The sequence below is a fragment of the Euleptes europaea genome, chromosome 12, assembly GCF_029931775.1.
Source record: "Euleptes europaea isolate rEulEur1 chromosome 12, rEulEur1.hap1, whole genome shotgun sequence".
Taxonomy (NCBI): domain Eukaryota; kingdom Metazoa; phylum Chordata; class Lepidosauria; order Squamata; family Sphaerodactylidae; genus Euleptes; species Euleptes europaea.
In genome coordinates this window covers 38,883,008-38,910,735 of record NC_079323.1, presented here as the reverse complement: position 1 = coordinate 38,910,735, position 27,728 = coordinate 38,883,008, and the positions used below count along the sequence as shown (strand labels likewise).

Below are 27,728 nucleotides of genomic sequence, written 5' to 3'. Positions count from 1 at the left end.
TATTAATATCCTTTTCAAAAGTCATTTCAAATCCTACACAGACTTGGAAAACACTGTTAAAATTTGGGATAGTGCAGTACACATTTTAGGCACAAAGGGTCATCCTAAAAACAGGAAAGCGTTGATCATCAGGAACAGAGCTGGGGAGGCAGGCTGAACATAGATGTTGGAAAGTGTCATTTTTCTGTATCACACATGTAAACAATGTCAAATGTTGTTAACCACCTAATAGTCATGTAAGCATCTGGGGCTATCAGAAATTGCTTAATCTGACCTTACGTTGCCATCATCTTGAGGAAATAGTGCAAACTATTATAACTGCACTCCCTCTGGCTTCTAGCTTTTAATGCTTAAGACCACAAGTTGCAGAGAAACCCATGTGGCAGCAATACAGTGGCTTTGTGGGCCACTACTTTTTGATGGGGGGGGGGACGGAGAAAGAAGAGACCAGCACCTGTCATAGCATATTTTCCTGACTGGGTTACTATACACAGCATATTGGCAGCTGCTTACATACTCTTTCTTGGCCAGAGAGGGAACCATCTAGACAAACACACCACCATGTTACAGCATGAACTGATTGAAAAGGTGGGAGGGAACCACACCTTAAACTTTTAAATTATATAGGTGGTGGACAGGAAGTCACCCATATGGTTTTATTTCAGTCCCTGCAGAAACACGAGCAGCCAGCCAAAAGCAGACACCCACTGTATCTATGGGTAGGCTCAGCAACTATTTCTGTTGTGTGGCCAGGAGAGTAAGGGACAGCCTATTTGCCCTAATACTTGGCTTCCTAGCTTATTCAGTTTCTGGCTACTTTTGTGATTTAAAACTTCAAAATAAACCTTAAATCTTGAACTGAGAATGCTTGAAATCCATTTTCAGATGTTACTGTGACACTGAACATTTGTACCTGAGTGCCAGAAAGCAATCCATTCATCTCTGCAAAGAAAATAGTTTAAGATAATTATCGGAGGTTCCAGTAACATAACCCACTGTAAGCACTTATGTGCTAGCACAGCATGTCAGAAATTAGACTGCAAGAGGTTTTCCTACATATAGCTTAAAATCGAATTCATTTTAGATGTTTACCTTTAAAATGGAAATTTCTTTGATACAAATGGCTAACCAAGCCAACTGGAAATCGTGAGCATTTTATAGAAGGGCTTGTTCCATTTTTTCAATTTTACAGTATGTTACCTACTGCTATTTTACAAGGAAATTTATATACTTGCTTTGGAAATAATTACTTTAACTTCAACGGAACTTATTCCTGAGTAAGGGCTTATAATTACAGCCCAGATTGATGATAAATTTGAAGCCCAACAGGTGGCAGGTCACACAAATCAGGAGACAGACATTTCAAACTGAACAAGTAGCAGAGGTGTTGTGGTATGCAATCAGAAAACTAAAACCCAAATCTACACCTGGTGAAAAAAAGTATGATCACAACCACTGCTGCAGTCTTCACAATGCAACGAATGCACTAGAGAGCCTATTTTAAAGCAACTTGCTTATACAGTGCTTAAGTAAAAGAGAAGCACATGAATGTTTTATACTCTGTAGGGACTTGTAAATGCAATTCCACTAAAGCAGTCTTTCAGGTTTTTACACAGACCTAATATTCTTCCACTCAGTATAAATAGGGCAATAAAACACAACTTTTAAAAATGACAGAAAAATAATGGTATGGGAAAACATGGACAATATGAATGCTATTTAAAATGCATTGATAAAAATGTAACTTTGATAGGAACCCAAGTGAAACAAACATGAAAACTTTTATGAGAAACTTGCCTTTTTAATTATCTTATGACTGAGAAGAACAGTTAAAAAATATGACATCCTGTTAAGAATTGTTGCTTATACTGGAGTTTAGCTATACAGAAGTTGTTCTGTATCTGCAATGCACACAATTTCAAAAATAGATCCTAGGAACTATGTTTGTCCAGTAATGGTCAAACAAGATACATTATGCAAGTGTGTTTAATTTGCATAACAGATAGTTGAAAATGCAGCCTTTCTTATTAAAGAATTTGGTTTACTTAGGTGCTTAATTTTGAGTTTTGCACAGAGAACATTAGAATCCTGCTAAAACTGCCTTTTGGTGCCCCAGGCATCAACAGCCAGAAGCAATTAAGAAGTCTGAATGTATTACAAATGTACCTGTGATCATCTCTTTATTCCTTTCCAATTATCTAAATCAGTGATGGACTTTCTTTTTAATAGAACACAAGACTGTATTTTGCTCGTTCCTTATGAATGAAAGGCGAGAGTAGTTTTATAGTTTGATTTTTAAAAAATGAGAATGGACCATCATTAAAGTTCAAAATTATATAAACAGCTCGCATAACAAAACCATTCCATATTTCGCAAATGTAAGCTACTTCTAACATAAGTCTTACACATGTGCATCATGAAAGTGAACTAATATTCAAGTGACCACGGTCATTTATCCATTGCAAAAAACACCCTTGTGCACCTCCTAAAATGACCCATAAGCTTGTTTTATCCTTGTAATACTGAAGATTCCCTCTCTGTGAATTCACCCAAACTTTGATCTAGTTGCATCCTTCAGAACCTGAAAAGTGTCAGTACAGAAATAACACAAAACCATGGTTTAACTAAACTAAATTCAATTAACTGATCATCCGCACCCAAACCACCACACTATAGTTAGTTAGTGCACCTTAAAGATCCAAAGCTAGGATCTGAAACTGGCTTATTAACCAGTTAGTCTTAACTATGGTTATGTGTTACATGCAGATGCACTATCTTGACTTAATGCTAGTGTTTCCCACTGATGCTCCACGCCCACTCCAACGACAGTTATTAGGCAAGAACAGCTCAAAAAAGAAACTGCTGTTGTCTTCAACGGGCTCTACTAGCACCAAGCCAATCTCTACCTTCAGCCCCAAGTCTGCCTGGAAACAGACTCCTCTAGCTACTTCCATTCTGTTAAATTTCCTGCATTTCAAAGGCCTTCCATGAATCCCTAAGGGGGAAAAGTGACAGTGAAAGCCCTAGTTATCTTAACTGCCTACCATCTGTGAAATGGTTTACACAAGAATCCTATTCATATTTTACTGACATGAACTTTTTTTGGGGGGGGGCTGGAAGGAAATAAAAATTCCAATAATTCCTAGAGCAGTTACCCACCACTTTCATATCCAACCTACATTAGCATTCATAGCTGTTACTGCTTGGTACTGTTCAGTGAACTGCATTTAACACTGCACCTGTGTTATACTGTGCACCTGAAATCAGATGGTAGGTGTGCTTACCTTTCATGGGGCAGGGAATCTCAGAACTGAACACTCTAGATATGTGGCAGGCAGTGTTTGCATGAACATGGAAACATGTCAGGGCACTGAAGTAAGATTGAAGTGGGATGCAGTGTGCTTCAAGTATCTTGTACGCTTGGAGCAGAGTCACGATTCTGGGCAGAGAGCTGAGCCGAGTTTGTGTGTAGGGGGCTGCAGTGAAATCCAGCAGGAGGATAATATTTTCTTGGGTTTTTGGTAAGGAAAGGGTTAAGCCTTGCGCCTTCCCTGACTATCTGCAAAGAAAGGAAAGGGGGATATCAGTAGCCCAATGCCTTTCTTAGGGCACTTTTACACAGCCCAAATAATGCACTTTCAATCCATTTTTTAATGCACTTTGAAGGTGGATTTTACTGTGTGAACTGGCAAAATCCACTTGCAAACGATCGTTAAGGTGCACTGAAAGTGGGTTGAAAGTGCATTATTGGGGCTGTGTGAAAGTGCCCTAAGAGTGGTCAAAAATTCCCAAGACAAGTTTCTCTGCCCTTGTGTTGCCAGTGGCCAATGGTAAGCAAGCTAGTGATGGAGTGACAATTTTCCATCAGTGGAGTGTTGCAAGGAAAACTGATTACCAACCATATCTATGGTGAGGAGGCAGGGGAAACAACAGTGCTGGAACCAGATTTGCTAAGATAATTAGTATAAATAATTTTACCAGGATTTGATTATTATAAAATAAGGATTTGGCCTGCAGACAAACTAACCACAGTTAAAGTAAACCATGACTCACATTACTTCTGAACTGACCAAAGGAGAGGGAAAGGACTGTGTGATAAGAACAAGAATTCTCAACAGAATGACAATGAAAATTCTATGTATTTTTTTTTCTCAAGAAAAGACTGACATAGGTTTTTGGGGAATGTTCTGTCTTTACAATTTATTAGGATGGAGAGGTTAAAGCTTCACAAGGCACAGTGCAAGTCATTCTTTCGGGCATTCAGTTAGCTAAAATAATTATTGTTTTAGAATTCATTTTTATCATTGAACTTTACGGACTGATATATATTTATAGGAATCCTTCAGGGAAAAAGCAAATGTTTTATAGTGAAAATTCAGTGCTTGTCTTTTTATATTGATACAATATAGGTTCAAAGTTATTCGGCCAGTAAATTTCTCCCCTAGCATCTGACAATTTACTTTGTACCTTGTGGAATCCTCTTCTTTCTATTGCAACTCACATGTTATAGAGGAACCTGGCCTTTAAAGGTTTCAGCCATACCCATTTCAGAATAATCATGATGCAAAATTTAGTGGTACATCGCAGCTCAAATTAGCTTGCTTCACATCATGGGTACTGCCAATCCTTAACCTACATTTGCTATTCCCCATTATAGTACTTGTATGGATTTGATTAATCTCACTATGACTGTGTTCTTCCTAGAGGTTTCCTGAGTCAGATATTAGAAAAACGAATTTTGGTGCATCTGAGTATAGTTTTACTACTGATGTTTAGAATAGATATGCTTCTGTTCTTATTGCAGGTCTTGACACCTTCACCAGTCTTTATCTTGGCCACTTCCACTCTCTTGTTACATTCAGTTGTTTGGAATCCAAACACCAAGCTAATCCAGGCTAAGAATAATCACTCTCTACAAACAGATCAACTTTTAACTTACCAATTTTTTATGCACACAGCAACATTTAATGTGATTACTCAAAATAACGTAGACAGGCTTCCTTTGAACATGCACAACCAGAAAGCATGTGCCACTTGCATCTCCTCAGGACATTACCACTCTGCATGACAACCATACAGTTTACCGCTGCACCATGATGTTACACTGGGCTTCATATGGTACTTGTGGCTTCTGGATAACTGGTACTTTGGGGCTTTATAACAGTTTTTTCTGGACTCGAATTCTGCACAGATCCTACTACAACTTAGTTCTGACTCAAGTGTGCTTTGACTGAGCAAGGTCATGATTTTCTTTAGTGACTTCAGACTTCTTTATAATTAAGGCCAAGAAGAAAAAAGCAAACTGATGCAAAATATTGTAGTGTTCCACCACAGCACTCCTCAAACTGAGAAGACCTCACAAAATTAGATCAGGCACCTATAAAAAACAAAAACAAATCATGCTTGTTAGTTTTCTGGACTTCAATTCTACACTTAAACTTAGTAACTGTCTGGGGGGGGGGGAATTCAACTGACTGTACCATATTTCAAAACCAATAGGTTATTTACAATTGTTACTTTCTGGAATACGACTGAAATAGGCCTAAATGGCAGGTCAAGTGACATACCAAAGCTCAAAAACACAGCCAAATAATAAAATAGAAATACCCTCTTTATCCCCACAGACAGAATATTTGTTCAAATCCAATGTACCATAATTTCAGAAATATACAGAGGCAAGTTCACAATGTTTCAGAGTTGTGAAAGAATCATTTCTAGATCCTCTCAGCTTCCTTGATTCTTCTTACACGTGGTTAGGATACAAGCAATGTTCCTCTTATGGGAACCAAGCAAAGATTTATCAATCTCACGACCTTTTGGTGAAGGGTAAAGAAAATAAACTAACCTGTCTACAGACTGGACTTCATCATAACACTAACTAAATGGAATTCTAAAGCTAAGAAACAACCTCCAATCACACCTGTGTTCTTGGTGTACAAAGGGCTATAAAGACACCCCTTCCTTCCCTGAGGCTATTTTCTGACTATAGAAAATATCAAAACAAAGGAAAGGTCCTGAATATCATCAAAAGCTAAGAACAGTTGAAAATTCTGTAGATTATAAAGCATTCTGAACTGAAGGAGCTTGAGTGTTAAAGGAAACCAAAGCTGGCCCTTGAAACCTGATGTAATTTATTACCAGTCATCTGCCTGCCCGGCAAAGACTACCACACACGCTGGCACTTCAAACAGCACTGATGCATAGCCATCCAAAGCACATTACTTCAGTCTCAAACTTAAAGCAATGAGGCCAGATCTGAGAGAGTTGTAATTTTTCCCCAAGATGAAGTTAGTGGAAAATAGTCCCGGCAGCTGCATATATCTGAACGTACAGGTGTAGTACTGGATTTGAAAACACAACATAAGGCCACAAGCTTGAAGTACCAGGGTGGCAGTGTTCAATAACTAAAATAATTCACTTCCTTCTAGGGCATAACGCCTGCCTGCCAGAACCACCTCAGTTACAATCAGCTTGGCCATTTACTGTACTGACCACAATTAAGACCAGGCACAATAATTGAGGGACATCGAAAAAGACCCTGAATAAACCCTGAATAGAACCATGACCTGGATGGCCCAGGCTAGCCTGATCTCGTCAGATCTCAGAAGCTAAGCAGGGTCAGCAAGGGTTAGTATTTGGATGGGAGACCACCAAGGAATACCAGAGTTGCTGTGCAGAGGAAGGCACTGGCAAACTACCTCTGTTAGTCTCTTGCCATGAAAACCCCAAAAAGGGATCGCCATAAGTCAGCTGCGACTTGACAGCACTTTACACACACAGAGAACCATGAAGACAACTTGTGCAATTTTATATAGATGGTCTTAAAGCTCTAGCGATCAGGAACAACAACTCTACCATTCCAAGTATCAGAATGCTACAAGAAGGGGAGCTTCTATTCTATCCCCTCTATTTCCTCTGTTCTTTCCCTGAAAGCCTGCATAGCCCCTTTCCCCTGCTTTCTGCTCTCCTTCCCACCCACCATCCAACCTACCTTTATCTGCCCCTCTGTCTTCAGCTTTCCCTCCTTCCCTCCACCAGTAGTCTCTCCCTAGGAAAACTGTAGCACAGCGCTATCTGCCAGTCTGGGCCAGGCCCATTTGTGCAGTGAAGAACCTTCAAGGACTTGAAGGGGGAGCTCATTTTCCCATGTCCCCCTCCCCACACTATTTCCTCTTTCCTAGCAGCATCCATATCTGCACCTTTCCCTGCTTCTTTCTCTTCTTCCCTCCCACTAATCAACTAACTTTTTATCTGCCCATCTTCAGCTATATGTATTTAGTTCATTTATACCCCACCTCTCTACAATGGGGACCCAAAGCCACTTACACAATTCTCCTCCATTTTATCCTCACAAGCCACCTGAGACTAAGAATATGCAACTAGCCCAAGGTCACCCAGTGAGCTTCCACAGCAGAGTGGTGATTTGATTCTGGGACTCCCAGATCCTAGTTTAAAACTCTAATCACTATACTATACCAGCTTTCACAGTGTTGCTACTGTTGAAAAACAGTAAGCAGCCAGGCTTGGATGAGTCACACAAATGGAGTGGTATTTAGTTGCCCGGTGGTTGCTGTTGGGATCAGCTCCATGAATCCTCCCCTCAAGGGCCAAAACAGTCCTGGAAAGGGCCCTGCCTCCTCCCTTGCCTTTCACTACAGAAAAGGCTTAAATGCTGACAACACTGTTATGGTTTCCTAGCAATTGCCACAGAAGGAATTCATTTCTTAAAGCTACAGGCACCACTTCCATTATTTTGGGGTGTTATAACCCTCAAAAGGTTTTTTTTTTAAGATTTCAGATTTTTCTGCAATCCTGGAATTCTTATCAGGTTTGTAGAATGATCCACCTCGTCTGTTCATGGCTTGAATCTCCAAATTTAAACATCCACAGATGGGACCATGTTGAAAATCAGATATACTGACTGCATTTCTTATCCTTTGAACTGAATGATTTTTCTTTCCTGACATAGCATGCTGCACTTAAAAAAAAAACAACTTTCTGTCAAAAAACAGACATTTTGGGGTATAACTTTTTCAATGGCTAGAACCATGCACAACAAAGCAGCATTTTAAGACTTACTTTCATCATCTGAATCGAATCCAAAGAGCGTCTGACACTTCTTTTGTGCTAGGTGAAGCTGAAGTGCTTCCGAATTACAGTAGGTGGTCAAGCATTTGCTGCATCTTAATCTCTCTGACTTGCTACAAATTTTATCTTGCTCTAAATAAGTGTCTACTTTGTCTGTCAAAGTTTTTCTACGTTTTGGCATGCTAATGTACCGTTCATCAAGGTAACTTGGAGGCAATGGTCTAATGTATGGTTTTGTTAAAATTAATCCATATGAAGTGTTTTCCGTTATCTGATTTGGTTTGGAAGGTGACTGAGAGACTGTAGCAATACTATTTTGTAGTATATCATTACAGATGTGTAAAACTGGCAGAGTGGACCCATTTTCTGTCCTTGTGTTGTCAGTAACTTTTTCCAAAACACTGTCTGAAGAAGCGTGTTCCAGTTCACTATGCCCATTGACTAACTGGTTGCTAACGTCACAGTTCTCAGAATTTGGCTCTATCACAGGTATCTTTTGGTCTATCAAGTTTACAACTGTAGCAGGATCATCACACGCATTTTCATTCCCATTCTGTATTAGACTATTTATTTTTTTCTCGCTCTGGATATAAGTCTTTGGTTCTGTAGAATCTTTCCTTGCTTTCCAAGTTGGAATGGGCAAGTCTATTGCAGCCTCTTTTTCATTACTGTTCTTTGCTTTTTCTTGGATGCTGCTCTGGGATTCCAAAACAATAACTGAAGAATTATTTTCATTGACCTCTTCAGGCTGATCAGTTTTGTTTGAATAATGTCGAGCTTCATGCTCAAACAGCAATGAAAGGTCCTCAAAAAGCTCACAGCACTCTGCAAAATTGCACTGAGCTTTAAACTCACTGTGACTTTTCATATGCTCTGCAAGCTCAGTGGACAGCTTAAATCTCTGATTACAATTAAAATGTAAACAAAAGTGTACATTCGGATATACATGTTGCTTTAGATGATCAATAAAATGTTGGCAATCTAAAAATTTTCTCTGACAAAACCGACATTTTCCTTTATTTGACTTCATTATATGCTCTTGCACATTCAGATCAGTGGGATGAGCTTTCCGTGCATGCTTATTCAGAAACCTAATCTGTTTAAAGACTCTAGTGCAGCCACTTGCAGGACACTTGAAGTTGCCTGCTTGGTCCATAATGTTCAGGTCATTTTGAGTGCATACTACACCATTTATTCTATGAAGTATGGGGAACTCTTTACTCAAGCTGCCATCACTTTCTGGCAATCCTTCTGTAGTTTCTGGCTCAGGAGTGTTATTTGAACAGCTGTCACAACTACCATTTTCAATAATGGTATCCTGGTTGCTAACATGATTTGCAGTCACTGCCAGAGGGAATTCAGCATTCTGTGTCTCCTGATCAGTACTTGGAATGATAACCTCCATTTTGTTATCTTTAGAGTTCTCCAGGTTCCCATTTTCAAGAGGAACATCTCCACTAGAGCAGTTTACTTCATTTACATCAGAGGATTTTTGATCATGACCCGTTAAAGCAAGCTGATGCTTTGTCATCTTCTTGATGTGATTCTTTAAGTGCTTAAGCATTACTCCTTTTTGCCTGAATTTTCGACGGCACATTACACATGAAAAACTGCCCTTTTTCTGGTGAGCCTGTGCATGCCTCACAATATGACCTCCAAGAAATTCCCTGTTGCATAGCACACAGCGGTGCCTAGGTACATTGTGATCTATTTTGGGTGTTCCAAGATCTACGTGGTTCTTTCTGGAATTACCATGACATATGGACTGTGCTCCAGAAGGGTCTTCACGGCCTAGTTCTCCATTGCTTACATCTGCTAGACAAGAATGATCACTACGTAACGTTCGACGTGGCAACTTCTGTGTACTAGCAGAAGAATGTCCCAGTGTACTTTCATTTGAGTTAATTGAGGCTTTGTCCCTTAGTAATGCTAAACAGTTCTGCTTGATCATCAAGAAATTCCAGAACTCAGGATCAAAAAATAAACCCTTTTTCAAAATTGGAAGCAACTCAAAACGCACACGATTCTGAACAGAACTGATTTGTTCATTGTATTCTTCATCTGCACATTTATATAGATGTTCAACAGTATGATAGGATTCCAAGCTGCACTCAAGAAAAAAAATGGAAAGAGCACATATTCTGACGATCTCCAGATCATTTGGCAAAAAGTGAGCAATAGTTTTGTATATTAAACACTTCACTTTTGGATCATCACGGAGATCCAGCTGGAGAGCACTTCCACATATCTCAACGCAAATCTGCAAACCATCCTTTCCAACCTGTGAGAAATAAAATCCCATTACTCTGAAAGTAATATTACATCAACAACACGCACACATTTCATTCTAAAAAAAATCAAGAGAAAACTTAATAGAATTAAATTTGAAACTGCAGTGTTTAAGACTTAGAAACTATGGAGGAAACACAGATTGTGTGGGGGAGTACACAGGGAGATGTGGTTCGGTAAGCATGGTGATGCTAGGTCATAAAGGGCCACACACATAATAAACAGGCCTTTGAATTGAGACCAGAAGCAAATAGGTAACCAGTGCAGGCGACATCTGAGTAAAATGTCTCAAGTGGCTGACCCTGGATAAGAATTTTGCTACTGCATTTTGAATGAACAGAAGCTGAGATGTCTTCCAAGTCAGACACATGTACAGCATGTTATAGTATTCTGCACATTCTATGTATAATACAGAAACCAGGCTCTAGGTATATATTCCTATTCAAATTACAGGATGCCTTTCTCAATTGTGCTTCATATATCCAAGTACTCCTTTAATAGTCACAGTCACATCTAACCAGGAAGTTCACAATTCTGCTAACTGACTTTCCAGCATGACCAAGATACTTCTGTGGTGGCATATTCTTTATATATTTTTTCTAACTGGTAGATGACTATATTGAATGGCACAGGCGTCAACCTTTTCTCAAAAAAATTGGCATCTTTGGCACAACCCATTTAACTATAACAGACAATGACTTAGATCCAAAGTGCCACCAGAAGAGTTTCATTAACAGACGTTTCCTGCTGTACCTCACTGAGTATCCTGAAATGCTGCTCTTCATGAACAGAGGACCTATGGGGGCCTATGCAGTGGGAGGAGGGAAATCAGCAAAAAGCCCCTCTTCAGTAATTGGAAGTGCCTTGCACTGATGGAAAACAACCTTTGGATCAAGCCCTACATTCCTCACCAATAAGAAAACATGTGAAAATGTGCTTCCCCTTTATACTTCCACAGTGACATACCACTGGGTGGCGGGGTGGAGATGTTGCCCACTTTAATGGGATGCAGAAGCTAGAGATACAAAGATGAATTTTATTGAGGGGGGGTCTCTGTTATAATTCATGTAATCTAATAAACTTTTTTCTTTTAGAGCAATGGCTAATAACTGGCCATAAACCAGCATGTAAAACTATCATTTGTAGTAGGTTTGCAAGCCAGGTTGCATTAATTATGATTAAAATTTATTTCCATTCTAGATAATCCATGCTTAAGGAAACTACCCTGCCTCTTTAACCTCTGCTTGCACAAAGGTCTCACCCGTGTCTCTTTATGCACATGCTCTGGTGGCAGGGCTTAGTTCAGGATTGAGATAACAAAACAATGACTATTGCTAGCCATAGTTAATATTAGATCTGTACCACTCCGGTGTCAGATTTGCATAACTGGGACTGATTTGGATAGAGAAAATATATTTTATGCCCTATGTTTGTGGGCTTAATTTTATTCAGTCAAGCTTCTACAATCTAAAAAAATACATTGGTACAAAATGACACTTTAAACAATTATGTATCTTTATTTATCGTATTTTGGTCACGTCATGAGACGACAAGAGTCACTGGAAAAGACAGTCATGCTAGGAAAAGTTGAGGGCAGCAGGAAAAGAGGAAGACCCAACAGGAGATGGATTGACTCAATAAAAGAAGCCACAGCCTTCAATTTGCAAGGTCTGAGCAAGGCTGTAAAGGATAGGACATTTTGGAGGATTTTCATTCATAGGGTCACCATGAGTCGGAGGCGACTTGACAGCACTTAACACACACACACATCTTTATTCCTGTTGCAATAATAACAAGTACTAGCAAACACTTAAAAGATCATGTCTAATACATAAAGAAAAAATACACCATAACTTACTTCATCTTTAATAACTTTCATGAAAGGGAAAATAACTCTTATATTTGTAGCTATTCTTAGAAGATGGTAGCACTGATCTACAAATGCTTGTTTCGATGGATTAGATTTAAGTTGTAGTTTGCTCCAAATAAAGATCAGCTCCCTATAAACAGACCGAACACAACCTGTTAGCATGATTTAGACACATTATACTTCAAAACGCACTGCAATTGCATTATTAGCACAACTAGAAATTAGTACAACTAGAAATTTATGTTAACATACTTGTAACATACTATAAAACTAAATCTGATTAATGCTTATGTGACTATAACTCATTATACCAAAATTCTGCACAGAAGTTTGGAACAAGCCTCAACATTAATCTTAAGTCAGAAGTGTATTGTACATGGAGGGAAAATTCTGCATAATTTCTTAGGTTTGCTTCCACAAAGGATATAAAACTTTCTGCAAAAGGGGAAGATACACTTAATAGCAAGCATGTTTTATTGACACTGTCTTCTGAAACCTTAGTAGTACATACATCCAAAAAAAACCATGGTTATAGCTGAAGTGCAGAACTGGTTGTATTTCTCCCATGTTTTCCTCAGAAAACAGAACCTGCTTAATTTCAGTCATTTATTGGGTTGCATCCTACCAACCACCACAGCTACATGCTGGTGGATCCAGATCTTCCCTGCTTTCCTATTCTCTCATAAGCCCCTTTTGACCCTCAAAGGTCAAATGCTGGAGCACTGAGGGGCAGGTGGCTGCAGCAAGGCGACAGCACTGGGCAAAACTTTCCGCTTCCCTCTTTTGCCAGCACAGACCTAGAAACAATAGGAGTGTTTGCAGGAAGCAGAGTGATTTCATTCAATTCTCCTCCTCAATGCAGTCCAGAATCTTATGACTTTGTCCATGTGGATCCCACAACATCCAGCATTAGCTTCTCGGGGGTCAAAAGAGGAATGTGATGAATATCTGCATCCACTAGCATAATCCTTCAATTATTTGTATTCATCCCATTCTATCCCTGATGGCTCAGGGCAAGTAACATTTGGTAACAAAACAAAAAAAATCAAAATTGTTAGGAGCACATATGTATTTTGATTAGTTTACATTAACTGAAAATTATAATGTACTTCAGAGACTGCAATAAAAGAAGCATATTATTTGAAACAACTGAAGTCTTTTCTGGAACTGGGGTCTTAGTGGAGCTGGTTTTATATGTTTGATGGTCACAACCTGTCAGCTTCATGGCAACATTCCTGGGACAGATATCCTGAAAGAAAACTGATGTGAAAGAGGATATGGATAACCTGAGAAAAAATGAAGATCAAAATATTTCGCTCCATCTCCAGCACCAGCTTAATTAGAATTGAGGAGAGGTCCATTCCATTAATCTATTTTCGAGCCACTGGAGTACAGTCCAACCTTCAGCTACTGAGTGGGTAAAGATTGGGATTTACTAGCAAGGTGAAAGAATGCTTAAAATTGATGTTTTAAAGGAAGAACATCCTCCCATCTCAGATGCTTTTAATTTCATCTTGTATTGGACTGGAGTAATGACTGCTTGTGACCAAGATTTGTTCCGCTCCTGCAATTTTATGGAAGTAGTAACATCAAACTCTGGTAAGATCATGATTAGCCTATGGAACACACCGTTGTAACAAGAGCAGTTAACAGTATCTTGCACACTTGACACAGAAGATAGCAGTTAACAGTATCTTACACACTTGACACAGAAGATAGCAAACTGCACACTGTGGTATGAAAACCCAAACCAGATGTTTTTTCTGTGTGTGTGTGTGTGTGTGTGTAGGCATACCTATACCTACACACACACAGGCATACCTTTCCCAATGCACGTTAAGAGTTATTATTTTATAAATTGTTCATGAAATCACAGAATTTAATATAGTTAAATAGAAAGCATAAGCCAGGAAATGTCTGGCTGCCTGAAGAGATCTGGAGTCTTTATATTAATCAGAACAAACCCAGTTGCTATTTCTAGTAGAAAAAGGGCTATAGTTGCCAACTAAAAACTTTTAAAGTGAAGTACTTCCTAAAACCAGAGAAAAAGTAGCATGCTGTTTTAAGTATTCTCAGCACTACAATTTCTTTCAATACCTGGTTTTGGCTAATATTTTAAAGCTATGTATTTTGCAGCCAGTACCACTATGCCCCTACACACTGGGCTATTATCAACAGATAGCTCCACAGGAAAGAAAAATAAAGTACATTCAAAGGACAGAATACATTCAAATGATAGAAATCACAAAGCATTGCTTTTAACTACAGCAGGAAAATATTACAATTCTACCAATTCTTTGTCGTAATATAAACCTGCAATCTGCTCAAGAGGTATCACTAGAAAGAAGGCACTTACCAGATGCAATACATATCTCCTTTTTCGAGATGTGGAATAAGGAATGACTCACAAAGACACAAGGCTAAGGCGGTCTTCCCTTCTTTTGCAATGTTGCAGATGATTTCAACACCATCCATACAGTCGGTTTTTAGCAACTGCTGTAAAACCAAAATGAGATAAGCACTATGAAGAACACCTTCCCAGGAGTAAGTCCCACTCAATAAAACAGGCTTTGCTTCTTGGATAAAAAGAAAAGGATAAATAAGTGCAAAGACATTTCCCTTAAAAATGGAGGGTGGATCCAAACTCACCCTTGTGCAAGCAGAAAAGAACTTGTGCCTCCACAAGAAGGGGAGTGCCTTTCAATTCCCTCAAGAAGGGGAGTGCCTTTCAATTCCCTCTTCCACAGTGGCCCTTGATGTTTCAAGGGCCCTTGACCTTCAGAAGCAACTTTTCAGGGGGTGGGCACACAGAGATGCAGCGGGAGAAGGGAGCCCAGGAGAGCATTGAGAATTTTTTAAAACTCAACCCAGAATATCGTTATTTTTAAATCTAGTTAACCCATAATGAATATTTTTTAATGGACTAGCATGATAAAACACTTCAATACATGAAAGGAAATGATTTCAATGCTAAGTTGACATTATAAGGAACAGTTTTGTTAAATGTGAAAGCCAAATGCCTTCAGGGAAGATGGGTAGTACTAAACAATGGTTTGAAATATGAAGGCTTCTAAATAAAGAATATCTGACCACCGTGTGTGATTTGTTTGAGTTTTGAAATAGCTATTTTTATCTGAGCAAATGCCAAAACACACACTGCAGGACTTGGTGCAGTTCCGCAGGTCCTATAAGACTGAGTTGTTCCGCCAGGCCTATGGTTGAGGGCAGCAACAGTTTCCATCGTAGCTGGCCTCTCCTCTCTTTCCTTATTTGGTTTTGATTTGGCTTGGAGACCTTGACTGGTTTCTCCTCTGAGCTGGCTACTGACCTTTGTGTTAACAAATTGGGCACCATTTAGATTTTAGAGTTAGTTAGAATTGTGGTTTTAATTGTTAAACTGTATTTATAGTAATTGATATAAATTGGATTGTAGTGTAAAATAATGTTTATGATGTGAGCCGTTCTGATCCCGTCTTTGGCTGGGATAGAGCAGGATACACGTTTCAAAATAAAAATAAATAAATGAGAGATACATTAAACTTTGTAATATTGCTATTTTATATAGAGAAGCACAACCAACAGAAGCAAACAAGTTGAACATGACTTCAGGCTGAGGTTCATTTTAAATCTATCTTTGCACGATTCTACATAAAAGCTAACTACTGTTATGTAGTAAATACCGTTACTCAAGTACTTCATTTGCTTTACGCCTGGGAAAGATCATGGCTTCCACCGTTGGGTTTCCAAAATAGTCAATATGTAGTAAGCAGGTTAGTATTTGGATGGGAGACCACCAAGGAATACCAGGGTTGCTGTGCAGAGGAAGGCACTGGCAAACCACCTGTTAGTCTCTTGCCATGAAAACCCCAAAAGGGGTCACCGTAAGTCGGCTGAGACTTGACGGCACTTTACACACACGGTAATACACGCAGTCTGTATGGTAACTCTTCACAGAGCTCAGACACTGTTCAAGTCAATGATGCCTATAATGCACACATTCATTTTTTCTGTCTCAGTGTTATTGGTGGTCAAACTGGTTTTGAAGATTTTCAATAGAGCTTCAAGGTAAAGCTGAACCTAACAAGCAAAGCAAGACCAACACTGCTGCAAAAGACATGGGTAAATTATCACTGGCCACATGAACCTCTGATGAGCAATATTGTCCCAGTCTTAAGTTTTAAACATTTATTTTAGCTACATGTTAAAGATGAACTTTTACCCATGTAGCTCTTCAAGAAGGAAAACTCATACACTAAAAGGCTGTATTTTATTCAAAAATATTTTCTTTTAAAAAGGTTTTCTTAAGAGGAAAATTAAGTTGACCAGAAGCTGTTTACAATCTGGTCTCATAAACTTTAAGTACAGGCCCCTGTTCTCTTCCCCTGATAAATCTGAAATAATTATCAATCTAGATCACTGCTAGTTCCATGGCAGCATTAAAAAAACAGCTTCCACTGCTCTTCAAGCATTATCTTCAGTACACTACTGTAGCAATGTTTAATGCAGGAAAGCATTTCACAAAGATACTGAGTTGAATGCAGACAATCACAAGAGGTTCTCCACTTTTGGAAATATATATTTTTCCGCATTCTTTCCCCCCCTCAAAATTCCCAAAGGTCAGGAGAGTTTAGAGTAGGGTGGGGCCTGAAGACCTCCCAGATAGAATTACATTTAATCTCCAGGTGACAGAGATCAGTTCCTCTGGAAAAAATGGCGGCTTTGGAGAGTGGACTCTATGCCATTATACCCCACTGAGGTCCCTCCCCAAACCATGGCCTCCCAGGCTTAGCCTCCAAAATCTCCTGGAATTTCCCAACCAGGAGTTAGAAACTCTAGTTTGGAGAATGGCATGGGATGCAACATAGGTGCCTGCAGCTGGGGGAGTCAGCAGAAGGTGCTCCCTTATTGCATGAACAGTACTGCCCTTCACTTGTGATGGGGGAGTTTGAACTCAACCCATTTGTCTACTCATTCTCCTGTTTTGTTGTTGTATACGATTTCCCTTTATAAACATAAAAGGATAAGCTGCATTTCTAAGCAAAAATTTACTGAAGACTGTACCTCTTGGAATAGCTGATCTTCCAGTGATGACATAGAAAGACACATGAAAAATGCTTGATGGAAATATAGGTCTTTGCTAATTTCTGGATGACTCATGCAAGATTTGATGAGAGACATTGCCTCTGGGATGCGTTCGCAGGCGATAAGGTATCTGGCACGCAATTCAAAGAAGAGTGGATTTTCAGAACTTAAGTATTTGATAACTGGTAAAGAAAAGGACAGACATAATTAGATCACACAGATGGTAAGTTTAAAATTCAAATTTAATTTAAACATAAACATGAAAAATAATTATTAAGTTGAATGAAAATTAAGAAATTATGAAAAAAATCTGTCTATAGAAGGCCATGTTTCTAAGAAATTTAAACAATCAAGTCAGTGGTCTCAAAACAAAAGGTAATATATGCCAGTCACCCCAGAAGCCAATATGCAAATCCTAGCAGTCACATTAAAAGTAGTATTACAGTCTCATGATATCTACATTAACACCATTGCAAGTGTCTAATGAAAAATCCTCTGAATAGAAAAAGCATTATTTCTGTGTTTTCAGCTGAGTTTCATTCTGCGCTCCTATGCAAGCAAAGGCTTCCCAGTTCCCTTAAAAGCTATACACAGGCATAGTTGTATTTTTTTTAACAAGCTGAGCAAACTGGGAAGTCTTTAGGAATGACTGAATACCTACTTCAAGACCTTCATGTATCTAAGCAGCCAAAAGGCAGGTTCTAATGGCTTAGATCCTAATCATGATTTCTGTGGGCAGACAGCACTTCTACGGGGAAAGGTAGGAGGAAAGTTTCACCAACCTTTTTCTTCCCTTCACCCATGCAGACCCCCACACTGTTCCCGGGAGTCCACTGGCACTGAGGGTACAATTTTGTGGCCTGGTAAAGCAAGGAAGTTACCTCAACCATGACTCCCTTCACATGCAGGGGACTGAGGAGCAACTGCATCCATAAAAAAGCCACACACCCCTAAGTGCCACCTCTGTCTTCTCAGACTATGTGATTGCTCAGAATTGGATCTATCTGAAGGTATTTCTCCCTAGTAAGGACTAAATCGCAAAGGCTTGTGAAGCAAGGCAAGCATACTTATGCTGTGGATATAAAGCCAAATGTTTAATCACATCTATATGTAAAAACAAACAAACGGGGCAGGACACCACCCCGGGGGTGATCACATTTTAAATTATTCATCAATGATACAGCCATTCATCACTAATGAACTTCAGAAGTAAGTGAGATTCAAACTGGCAGTTTCAGAGCGCAGCAATATACCTCAGCTACCAAGAAAGAAGCCCATAGCCAATGAAATGATGCTGCAAGATACACTATAACCAGAATGGCAAGTTGTCTTACATCTAAAATTAGCAGCACAGCATTCTGTGACCTGTAAGTCAAGCTACAGAAAATGATAAAAAGTTAGGATACAAGACTAGTAACTATGGTATTATTTGCATTATTTATATAAAAACATTAATACCTAGCTCCTGAGAAACCGGCTTTCCTTTAAGAATAGCTTGTAAAACTGGATCTTCCCAAGGTCCTCCATCTCTGATAATTCGAGTCACCAACTCCAAGTTAACATTTCCATATCTATTTAAGAGGTTCTGACATTCCTACAAAGGAAATAATATTAACAGCTTTACAAGAAATTGAGCTTTATTCTAGTGAAGGTACACACAGCATCAAATATGCTTACGCGAGTAGAAACCAAATCTACAAAGCTGTACCCCAGACAGCAACAGTCAACTGGAGATCTCAGTGCCACATCTAGCCCGTCAGAGTATTCTGCAGCTCCCATCTCTCCACACTTAACAGAGGTGACTACCATATAGGAGGGAGGCTTGTTGCATGGTCAGCACTACTCCTAGCACCCCACCACTGATTTTCAGACTTCATTTTCAGCAGAATGGGAAGGTTTCTTTAGTTGGGGGGAAAGACAACTCCACAGGACCATGAATGGTCAATGGTAAAGAAAGCACTGATCCCAGAATAAAAAGTCAGCTATCCCTGAGGTTCAGCATTAGCCATACTACTTATACACTCTTACTTTTATGAGCTCCATGGACAAATGGGTCTGCTTAAATTTTGTTTCTAAAACTAGACAGAGTGGCACATACCTTGACGGAGCACTATAACATCTACCAAGCAATCAATAGAGCACTGAAATGGGGGAATTTCTGCACATGTGGAAGATTCCCATCTAGCCAGAAAATCATAAGAACATAAGAAAGGCCATGCTGGATCAGACCAAGGTCCATCAAGTCCAGCAGTCTGTTCACACAGTGGCCCACCAGGTGCCTCTAGGAAGCCCACAAACAAGACAACTGCAGCAGCATTGTCCTGCCTGTGTTCCAAAGCATTTAATATAACAAGCATGCTCCTCTGATCCTGGAGAGAATAGGTATGCATCATGACTAGTAGCCATTTTTACTAGTAGCCATGAATACCCCCTTCCTCCATGAACATGTCCACTCCTCTCTTAAAGCCTTCCAAGTTGGCAACCATCACTACATCCTGGGGAAGGGAGTTCCACAATTTAACAAGTTAAATAACATTTTAAAAGGCTACCATCTAACATTTTAATTAGTTGATATTTCAACTACAAAAAGAAAACAGGCTGACAAACATGGAAGATGTTCACTGCAGCCCAGAAGACGAAGAACATTGAGGGCAATTAAACACTGGCTTAAGGGGCTGTTGAAGAAGTAGGAAAGGTGACTGCTCAAATGCCTAATCACTCATAGCATCTGAGAGGGCAAGATTAGGATTGTGGATGACAGAACGTGCCCCCACACCATATCCCTTGACTCAATCAAGACACTGCACTTTCTGATTACTTTGAAGCTAAGAGATGGATCTAACAAAGTATGACCAAAGCTCTACTTACAGAACAGATACTTCATGTTAATCCTGTCTTCTACAGTCCCCTGCACCGCCGATAAAAAAAGCTGTCAGGATCAGTGCCAGCTACAGTTCAAAGAGGCTGTAACTTGAGCAAGAAACTCACAAAAATTGCAGATCCCTCCTCGTGTGAGCAGATGTGCCTTCCATTCATGCAAGGGTGCCTTATTATACAACCCTAAGGGTTCTGGGAGATGTATAAATTAGAATGGGAAGAACCCCCTCCCCCCAAAAAAATTATAAGCTGCAAATGTCAGAAAATCCTTGTTTATGAAATCCTCGAATGGGAGGGAAAGACAGCGTGACTCGTACAACGAGGCATACATTCCCCACTCCTCACCCCAAACTCTCCTAGACAGCACAGACAAAAGAGGTGACAATACCTTCTTACCACCATCTTTGGGAAGCTCAGGTTCAGGACTACGAAGAAGCTTCCTGTTCATCTACCCCCACCTCAGCAATGTTACATTATAATGCTAGACTGCTGATGGTCAGGACTAACCGAGCAGGAAGATTATTCACAGGCTCCCCACTCGTAAATAATAGTAATAATCAATTCTATTTCCCAGTTATAGTGACTGAAATTACCTGAATTGATCCCAGAATGTCTTTTAAAGGATCTTCATAGAACTCATCCTTTCCAAAGAATAGCAGCAACTCAAAAAAACTCCTAGAAATCAAAGCAACTAAGAGTCACACATCAAATAAAAATGACTACAAATTATTTCATGATTTTCCCTTTTGAAAATGCAGAATCCCTAAATGGTAGACTAGTGTACCCCAATTATTTTGTGTAACAGCTGCATCCAAATCATACCAGAACACAGGAATAATAGGCTTTCACTGACCTACTGAAGCAGGATGTGAACTGCCACATCCCCCACCAGTTGAAACTTCCCATCTTCAAGTGCAGCTCCACAGAATAATGAAGAGTCTAACTTTGACATAACTGAGTATAAAATTTTTGCCTTATGGAGAGTTGAGATGCATTCCTGGACACTTTAGATTTAGCAATCTAAAATTTCAAATGTTGTGATAAATCCAGGAAAACCCCAAAGCTATAAACCTAAGATATGAGGTAAGGAGACAGACTCACACACATGTGTCTGTATATAAAATTAATGCCTTACTCACTGCCCTCTTCCTGGTCACCTGACTTTATACTGTATTAATTTGTTCTTGTCTAGGTACATTTTGGGTCAGTTCTGCTGCTAACAATCCCTCGTCTTGGACACAAATGGGTAAGCACCAGGACTACAGGGATTGAGGAGACTGCTGTCATCGAACTTTGGCTTCCAAGATGAACCACCCCAATTGCCATGGGTATAATTGTTACTACAGGGGAGTGGGAGGAAAGGAATCTTTTTACAGGAGAACCCAAAGGGATGACAGCATCTCCCTTTTCTAACTTCCCTGCCAGGAATGAGAAAAACTGCTCGACAGTTTTACAAGCCTCCATCTGGCCACACAATGATGTCAACAACAACTACCTCATAAAAACTAATACTTTTGATCTCCATTTATCCCCAGGCAAAGTTAAATCAAAAAGTAAAAGTTCAATCTCAAGTGTTATGACCCCATCTGGAAACCAAGTCAAGAACATCCAAATTGTGTGCATGAAGCTGCTGACAAGTCTTTCCCTCAATAACTCTCCCTTGAAAAGTTAAATGTGAGGCAGTAATAACCTAAAGAAGCAACATAAAGATGTGACTAAACACATGAAGTATTTACTCAAATGCAAGACTAGGTTTTTTTCCAGGTATGCTATCAAAAAAACAGAAGGAGACATCTTTCATTTGCATAAAAGTTATAGTAGATCCAGTGATAATTTGTGGGTGTGTATAATATTTTAAGGGGTTATCTTACATTCTGGGTCATCTGAATGTAAGGTATTTGAAGCTTTTTATTACTTCAACTATAGAACAGAGCCACAATCCCAGGAATCAGTTTAGTCAAATTTCTCCTGGTTGGCTCTTACCAGCTAGGAAGGGCCTGCTGTTAGTGATTCTTCCACACCAAACATCTACTAGAGATACTGGTCTAGAGATGTAAAGGCCCATGGGGGGGGGGGACCCAGAAAAAGTAGGCGAAAACACCATTTTACTGAGGCCTTTTTTCAATTTTTCAGATGGAAAAATTGGACATTTGGGGTAGTACTGGGAAAAACTCATATGAAATATTTTATCTTTTAGAATGTGTGAAATGCTTTTAAAGACAACGTGGGCATGCTATAGACACATATGGCTCTTAAATCCATGATGTATTTCTGTAACTAGAAGAACACCTAATTTTCATGAGCAGCGCATGCAGGCCTTTCATTGTTTTTCAATTGCAGCATATGTTGTCCTTTTAACCTTTCCACCTCTCTCTCAAACCACTGTGATTTTGCCAGAGGCTGGGTAAAAAATACCTTATCGCCCTAACTTACTGGAGGAAAAAAAGACCAGAAGGAGGTGGGGCAGAAACTGCACCAAAGCATCAGAGGCAAACTCTGCTAGTTTAATTGCGAACTAAGCTCTCACTAACCAGACAGCAAAAATTAAGGTACATGAGCTAGTTTGCACAGGGTGTACTGCCTTCCAGTTTTCTCTCACGTTTTGGGTATATCTGCTTGTGCAAAACTAAAACATTAATAACTAGATTTCATAAATATGTCAAATATTGCAATTTTATATGCTAAGCACCCTGACCTCAATAGCCCCAGGCTATTGAGATCTCAGAAGCTAAGCAGAGTCGGCCCCAGTTAGTATTTGGATGGACAACCTCCAAGGAATACCAGGGACGTGATGCAGGGGAAGGCAATGGCAAACCACTTCTGAACGTCTCTTGCCTTGAAAACCCTACAAGGTCACCATAAGTCAGCTGTGACTTGATGGCACAAAAAAAATGCTAAGTTATAAATTATGCACTTTGTTACAGCACTAATATTAGTTTAGATTTGGTATGACAGTAAGTACTGCATACATTTCATTTTAACCCAAAATTTCAATTTTTAATTTAAAAACAAAAAACCAGAAGTTTTCCCATGGCTTCAAAATCTCCAAAATTGTCACATCTTTATACTGGCCAATATGTCTTTAAAGGTCACATGATTGTGCTTCCAATATTTAAAAGCTGTTTTTGTTCTGGACTTGTAACATCTGAATCAAACTGAATGCAAGTGATCTTCACTCTGCAGAGGTGGCAGACTTGGGAACCAAAAGAACTAAGAATACAAAATTATTTCAATCTCAACACAAAAACACTTTAACCATCATCCAGCAGGATGGAAGAGAAATGATTTGTTCAAATGCTTGTACTCTGCTTCTTCCTTGTATTTTATAGTACCCAGAAATTGCTCACCCAGCATCTTGCAGAAAGAGAAACAATTTAGGATATGCTATGTTTAACTTAGTGCAAGTAGCAAGGGTGAGTTTTCCCCCCAAAACTTGCCCATGTGCAAAGATTCTCCAGCAGATCCAAGCCAGTATCATTGCAAAGCTGTTTACGACAATTCAAAATATATTTCATTCGTTTTCATTAGTACTACAATGGTCTCCCATAAATAGTAATTGCGCAGATGTACTGGTCAAATTAACATTTTCCAGAATATTTTCAACTCTGACTCAAGATCACGAGAAAAATATGATTGTATGAATCTACTATTCAGCCAGATTAACAAATGAGTGGAATATTATATTCATCCCAACTTTCTCAGTCAATGTCGGCAGCACATGGTTAGTTACGAAGTGCTAACTATAGGACTGTTACTCTAGAAATAACCTCGTCATGGACTTGGGAAGCAACGGACTTCCCAAGGAGGGAAGAAGCAGCGTACAAGCATTAAAAAAACCCATTTCTCTTCCATCCTGCTGGATGGTGGTTAAAAGTGTTTCTATTTTGAGACTAAAATAATTTTGTACTTTTAATTCTCTTGGATCTGAGTCGGTCACCTCTGCAGATGGAAAATAATTTGCGTTCATTTTGACTCGAATGTCACAAAGTCATCTTGTCTGCAGCACATTAACACAGAAGACTGTCTTTCAACATGAATTTCTCCAGTAACTGTAAGTTATCCATAAAGTTACTACAGTGCTCTAAAGAAAAGGCAGAAGATTTACTTACAAGGCTAGGCTACTCAACACATACTGTACGTGTTCACATTCAGGTGGGAATGAGACACATGCAGATGTGAAACAACAGAGTGCTGTCTGAAGCACTTGAAGCTGCGGTAAAGGAACTTGCCATCTTCCAGCATAGTCTTCAACAACCTATGTAAAAATAAGAAGTAAATTTAAAAATTAGTCAGAAGTAGTTTGTAAACTGAGAGAAATCCCAACAACTCTACAGCCAAGAAAGCCTATTTTGTAATGTAACTAACAGATTAGTAGGGTACTTGGGGCAGCTGAACTCTTACAGGTAATAACTTAAGTACTAGATCACTGCCAATGGTCACAATATAAATGTGTGCTAATAATTTATTATTATTTTTTACTTCATATATACTCTGCCTTTCTTCCCAATGGGGACCCAAAGCAGCCTGCATCATTCTCTTCTCCATTTTATCCTCACAACAACCCTGTGAGGTAGATTAACCTTGAGAGTGTGTGACTGGCCCAAAATCACCCAGCAAGCATCTATGGCAGAGTGGGAAATTCAAACCTGGGTTTCCATATTCTAGTCTGACACTCTATCCACTACACCACACCGGTGTTTACAATTCTTACTCTCTGGACTTCTATGAGGTCTCATTACCCCTTTGGAAGGGGATACAACATGGTGCAGTGGTTAAGAGCGGTGGTCTGGAGCAGTGGACTCTGATTTGGAGAACCAGGTTTGATTCCCGCTCCTCCACATGAGCGGTGGACGATAATCTGGTGAACTGGGTTGGTTTCCCAGCTCCTCCACACGAAGCCAGCTGGGTGACCTTGGGCTAGTCACAGCTCTGTTAGAGCGCTCTCAGTCTCCCCTACCTCACAAGGTGTCTGTTGTAGGGAGGGGAAGGGAAGGTAATTGTAAGCCGGTCTGATTCTTCCTTAAGTGGTAAAGAAAATTGGCATATAAAACCCAACTCTTCTTCTTCACTTGCAAATATTGTACTACAAATGTATACAATATTTAAAAAACCCATTTCACCTAGAGCTTTTAGCACAAAGTAATGAGAAGTATACAGAAAAAAGATAAAATAAAATAATGCATCGGTATGAAGAGGAAAATGGAAAGAAGGGACCCATATAAGAGAAGGTCCAACTCAGAACAAATGGAAGTACATAAGCATGAAGCCTAGTTTTGCATCGTACCTTTTTTATTTTAAATAAACACAAATCTACAACTTCTAGAAAAAAGGGTTACTTGGGTAATCTGCTTCTATCAGCAATTAAACTGGTAAAGAACCTAACTAGCACAAGGCTTATATTTTAAGCATCAATGAAAAACAGTCTAAATATTATATATACACAGTAAAGTGAATTCATACCTCTACAGAAAGTGTATGTTAGATGAGGGTTTTTTTTTTTTGTTTTTTTTGCAAGTTACTATTGTTTTCTAGTTAACAATATCGGAGTCCACTTAAATATGTATCACTGTCCTCTGCCAAGTTTGAAGCCTAAAGAACCTTTCTTCAACTTCCTCTGGCAGAAGAACCACTTAAGCCGGAAGAGGTTTCCTTAAACTATGCTGAGTGGTAGCATGCAAGTCATCACACCTGTCCAGGTTTCATAGAAGGGAAGGCACTTTCAATGACATCATGCTGAGCCTCCACTGCTTTCTGGATGTCTCTAGGGCTCAGTGAAAGAAGCCCTCATCCCTGGGCTTGCCCCCACAGTTGCACAGATGTTCTCCAAGTGCTTCCAAAGCTCAGCATGTCGCATACAGTAGCATGCTACTGTCCCTTAGGGTTGCTGCAAGTACAACTTTTGTCTGCCTATCAAGACCTACCAAAGATTCTGGTCCCTCAGTTTTGCTATGTATTCTAGAATTTATTTAATGACATGACATCATCTTTTTGTACTGAAACCATCAACTCATTTATATTTTTGCTGCCCAATGCATTTTCCCTGGTTGTCAGCCCATCCTTCCCTCTGGCACAAGTGTCAACTTGCAGAGCTTTTTAAACTTCTAGAGTAACTGCAATCTTAAATTTCAGGTGTAAATTTAGTGTGGTTGTCTTCACCTTTTTTTGGGGGGAGGTCTGGTTCTCAAAGAACTCAGGTCTTAGTGCATAACCTTGCCCCCCAAGTTACCTACCCACTAGCCTCTCCACCATTTCCTTCACTTTTTAAAAAAATTTTTATTGGTTTTTATAATAGAAATTTTCCATAATAACTAAGAACATATAAACATTACAGAAAAAGAGAAAGGATAAAGGAAATTTCTTTGACTTCCCCATCACCTCTGTCCACCTCTTAATAAAGTATTTTATCCCAACGTGATATAGTCTGATCTTGATTATTCTTAAATTCATTTAAATTTCATGTAAATTTCATATAACATACTCTATTGAAATAAATGGTTATAATTCTTAATATTAATATTGTCATTTAGATCAGATTAAAAGGTATTCTTGAATTTTTCCCAGTTTTAATTCATATTCGCAATATTTCATCCAAGCCTCCCATTCCCCCATGAATCGAACATTGTCTTTTTGACTTATAGTAGCTGTAAGTTTTGCCATTTCCACCAGGTCAAACATTTTCATAATCCAGTCTTTTTTCCCAGGAGTATCTGCCCCTTTCCATTTTGCTGCATAAAGCAATCTTGCAGCTGTTGTAGCGTAAATTAAAAAGTTTCTTTGTGTTGACAAGTCATCAGGTATCATACTTAGTAGCATCATTTCTGGTATTTTGGGTATATTTTTTTGTAGTATCAATCTTAATTCGTTATAAATCATATCCCAAAAATCCTTGGCTTTGTCACAGGTCCACCACATATGGTAAAAAGAACCAACTTCCTTGTTGCATTTCCAACATTTGGGGGACGTCATTTTGTAAATCCTTGCAATCTTCTTAGGTGTTAAATGCCATCGATACATCATTTTATAAATATTTTCTCGAACTGACTGTGCATTTATTCCTTTCAGGTCGTTCGACCCATTTCCTTCACTTTTGAGTGACGACTGATGCATCTTTGTAGAGCTCCTGTTCACCATCAGCAGCTAGGTATATGAGGTGGAGAATGAGCCTAGGGAATAGAAGTGTCTGCAGCCATTTAGCAGCAAACAGGAATACTGAAGAGGCAAGTTGGGAGCAGGCAGCTGACAATCCTTCACATATTATGATTATGTGCACCTTGATTTGACAAGAACACCCCACTGTCAGTTTCTATGCTACTAAAATATTTTTTAGAAATATTTTATATAATTATAATTGATATATTTTGTAGAATTATATTAAAATTTTTATTTATTATTAGGAATAATTTAGATACCATAATTTGTGGAACTATCTTTGACTGGAAGCAACATTGTCAGTTCAACCTTCTTATTGAAATCATGATCCTCATCATATATTAAATGTGATTGAAGAAGCTTGTTTTAGAAA

At 39.1% G+C, this 27,728-nt stretch overlaps 1 protein-coding gene across 2 annotated transcripts in view; it reads right to left on the bottom strand.

Annotated features, from left to right (window-relative positions):
• Positions 1 to 5,069: 5,069 nt before the first annotated feature.
• The window catches only part of ZNF654 (zinc finger protein 654), a 29,737-nt gene continuing 7,078 nt past the window's right edge, over positions 5,070 to 27,728 (bottom strand). Inside the window, exons 2-9 of one of the 2 annotated variants that reach the window (XM_056858660.1) lie at positions 24,316 to 24,461; positions 20,800 to 20,881; positions 18,788 to 18,923; positions 17,309 to 17,511; positions 14,604 to 14,743; positions 12,236 to 12,377; positions 8,080 to 10,369; positions 5,070 to 5,377 (exon numbers count right to left, since the gene is read on the bottom strand). In XM_056858660.1, the coding sequence (XP_056714638.1) occupies positions 5,370 to 5,377; positions 8,080 to 10,369; positions 12,236 to 12,377; positions 14,604 to 14,743; positions 17,309 to 17,511; positions 18,788 to 18,923; positions 20,800 to 20,881; positions 24,316 to 24,461 (3,147 nt within the window). In that variant the 3' untranslated portion in view covers positions 5,070 to 5,369. Of the gene's footprint in view, positions 5,378 to 8,079; positions 10,370 to 12,235; positions 12,378 to 14,603; positions 14,744 to 17,308; positions 17,512 to 18,787; positions 18,924 to 20,799; positions 20,882 to 24,315; positions 24,462 to 27,728 lie in introns of those variants that run through there. The other variant, XM_056858661.1, reaches the window with a different exon arrangement.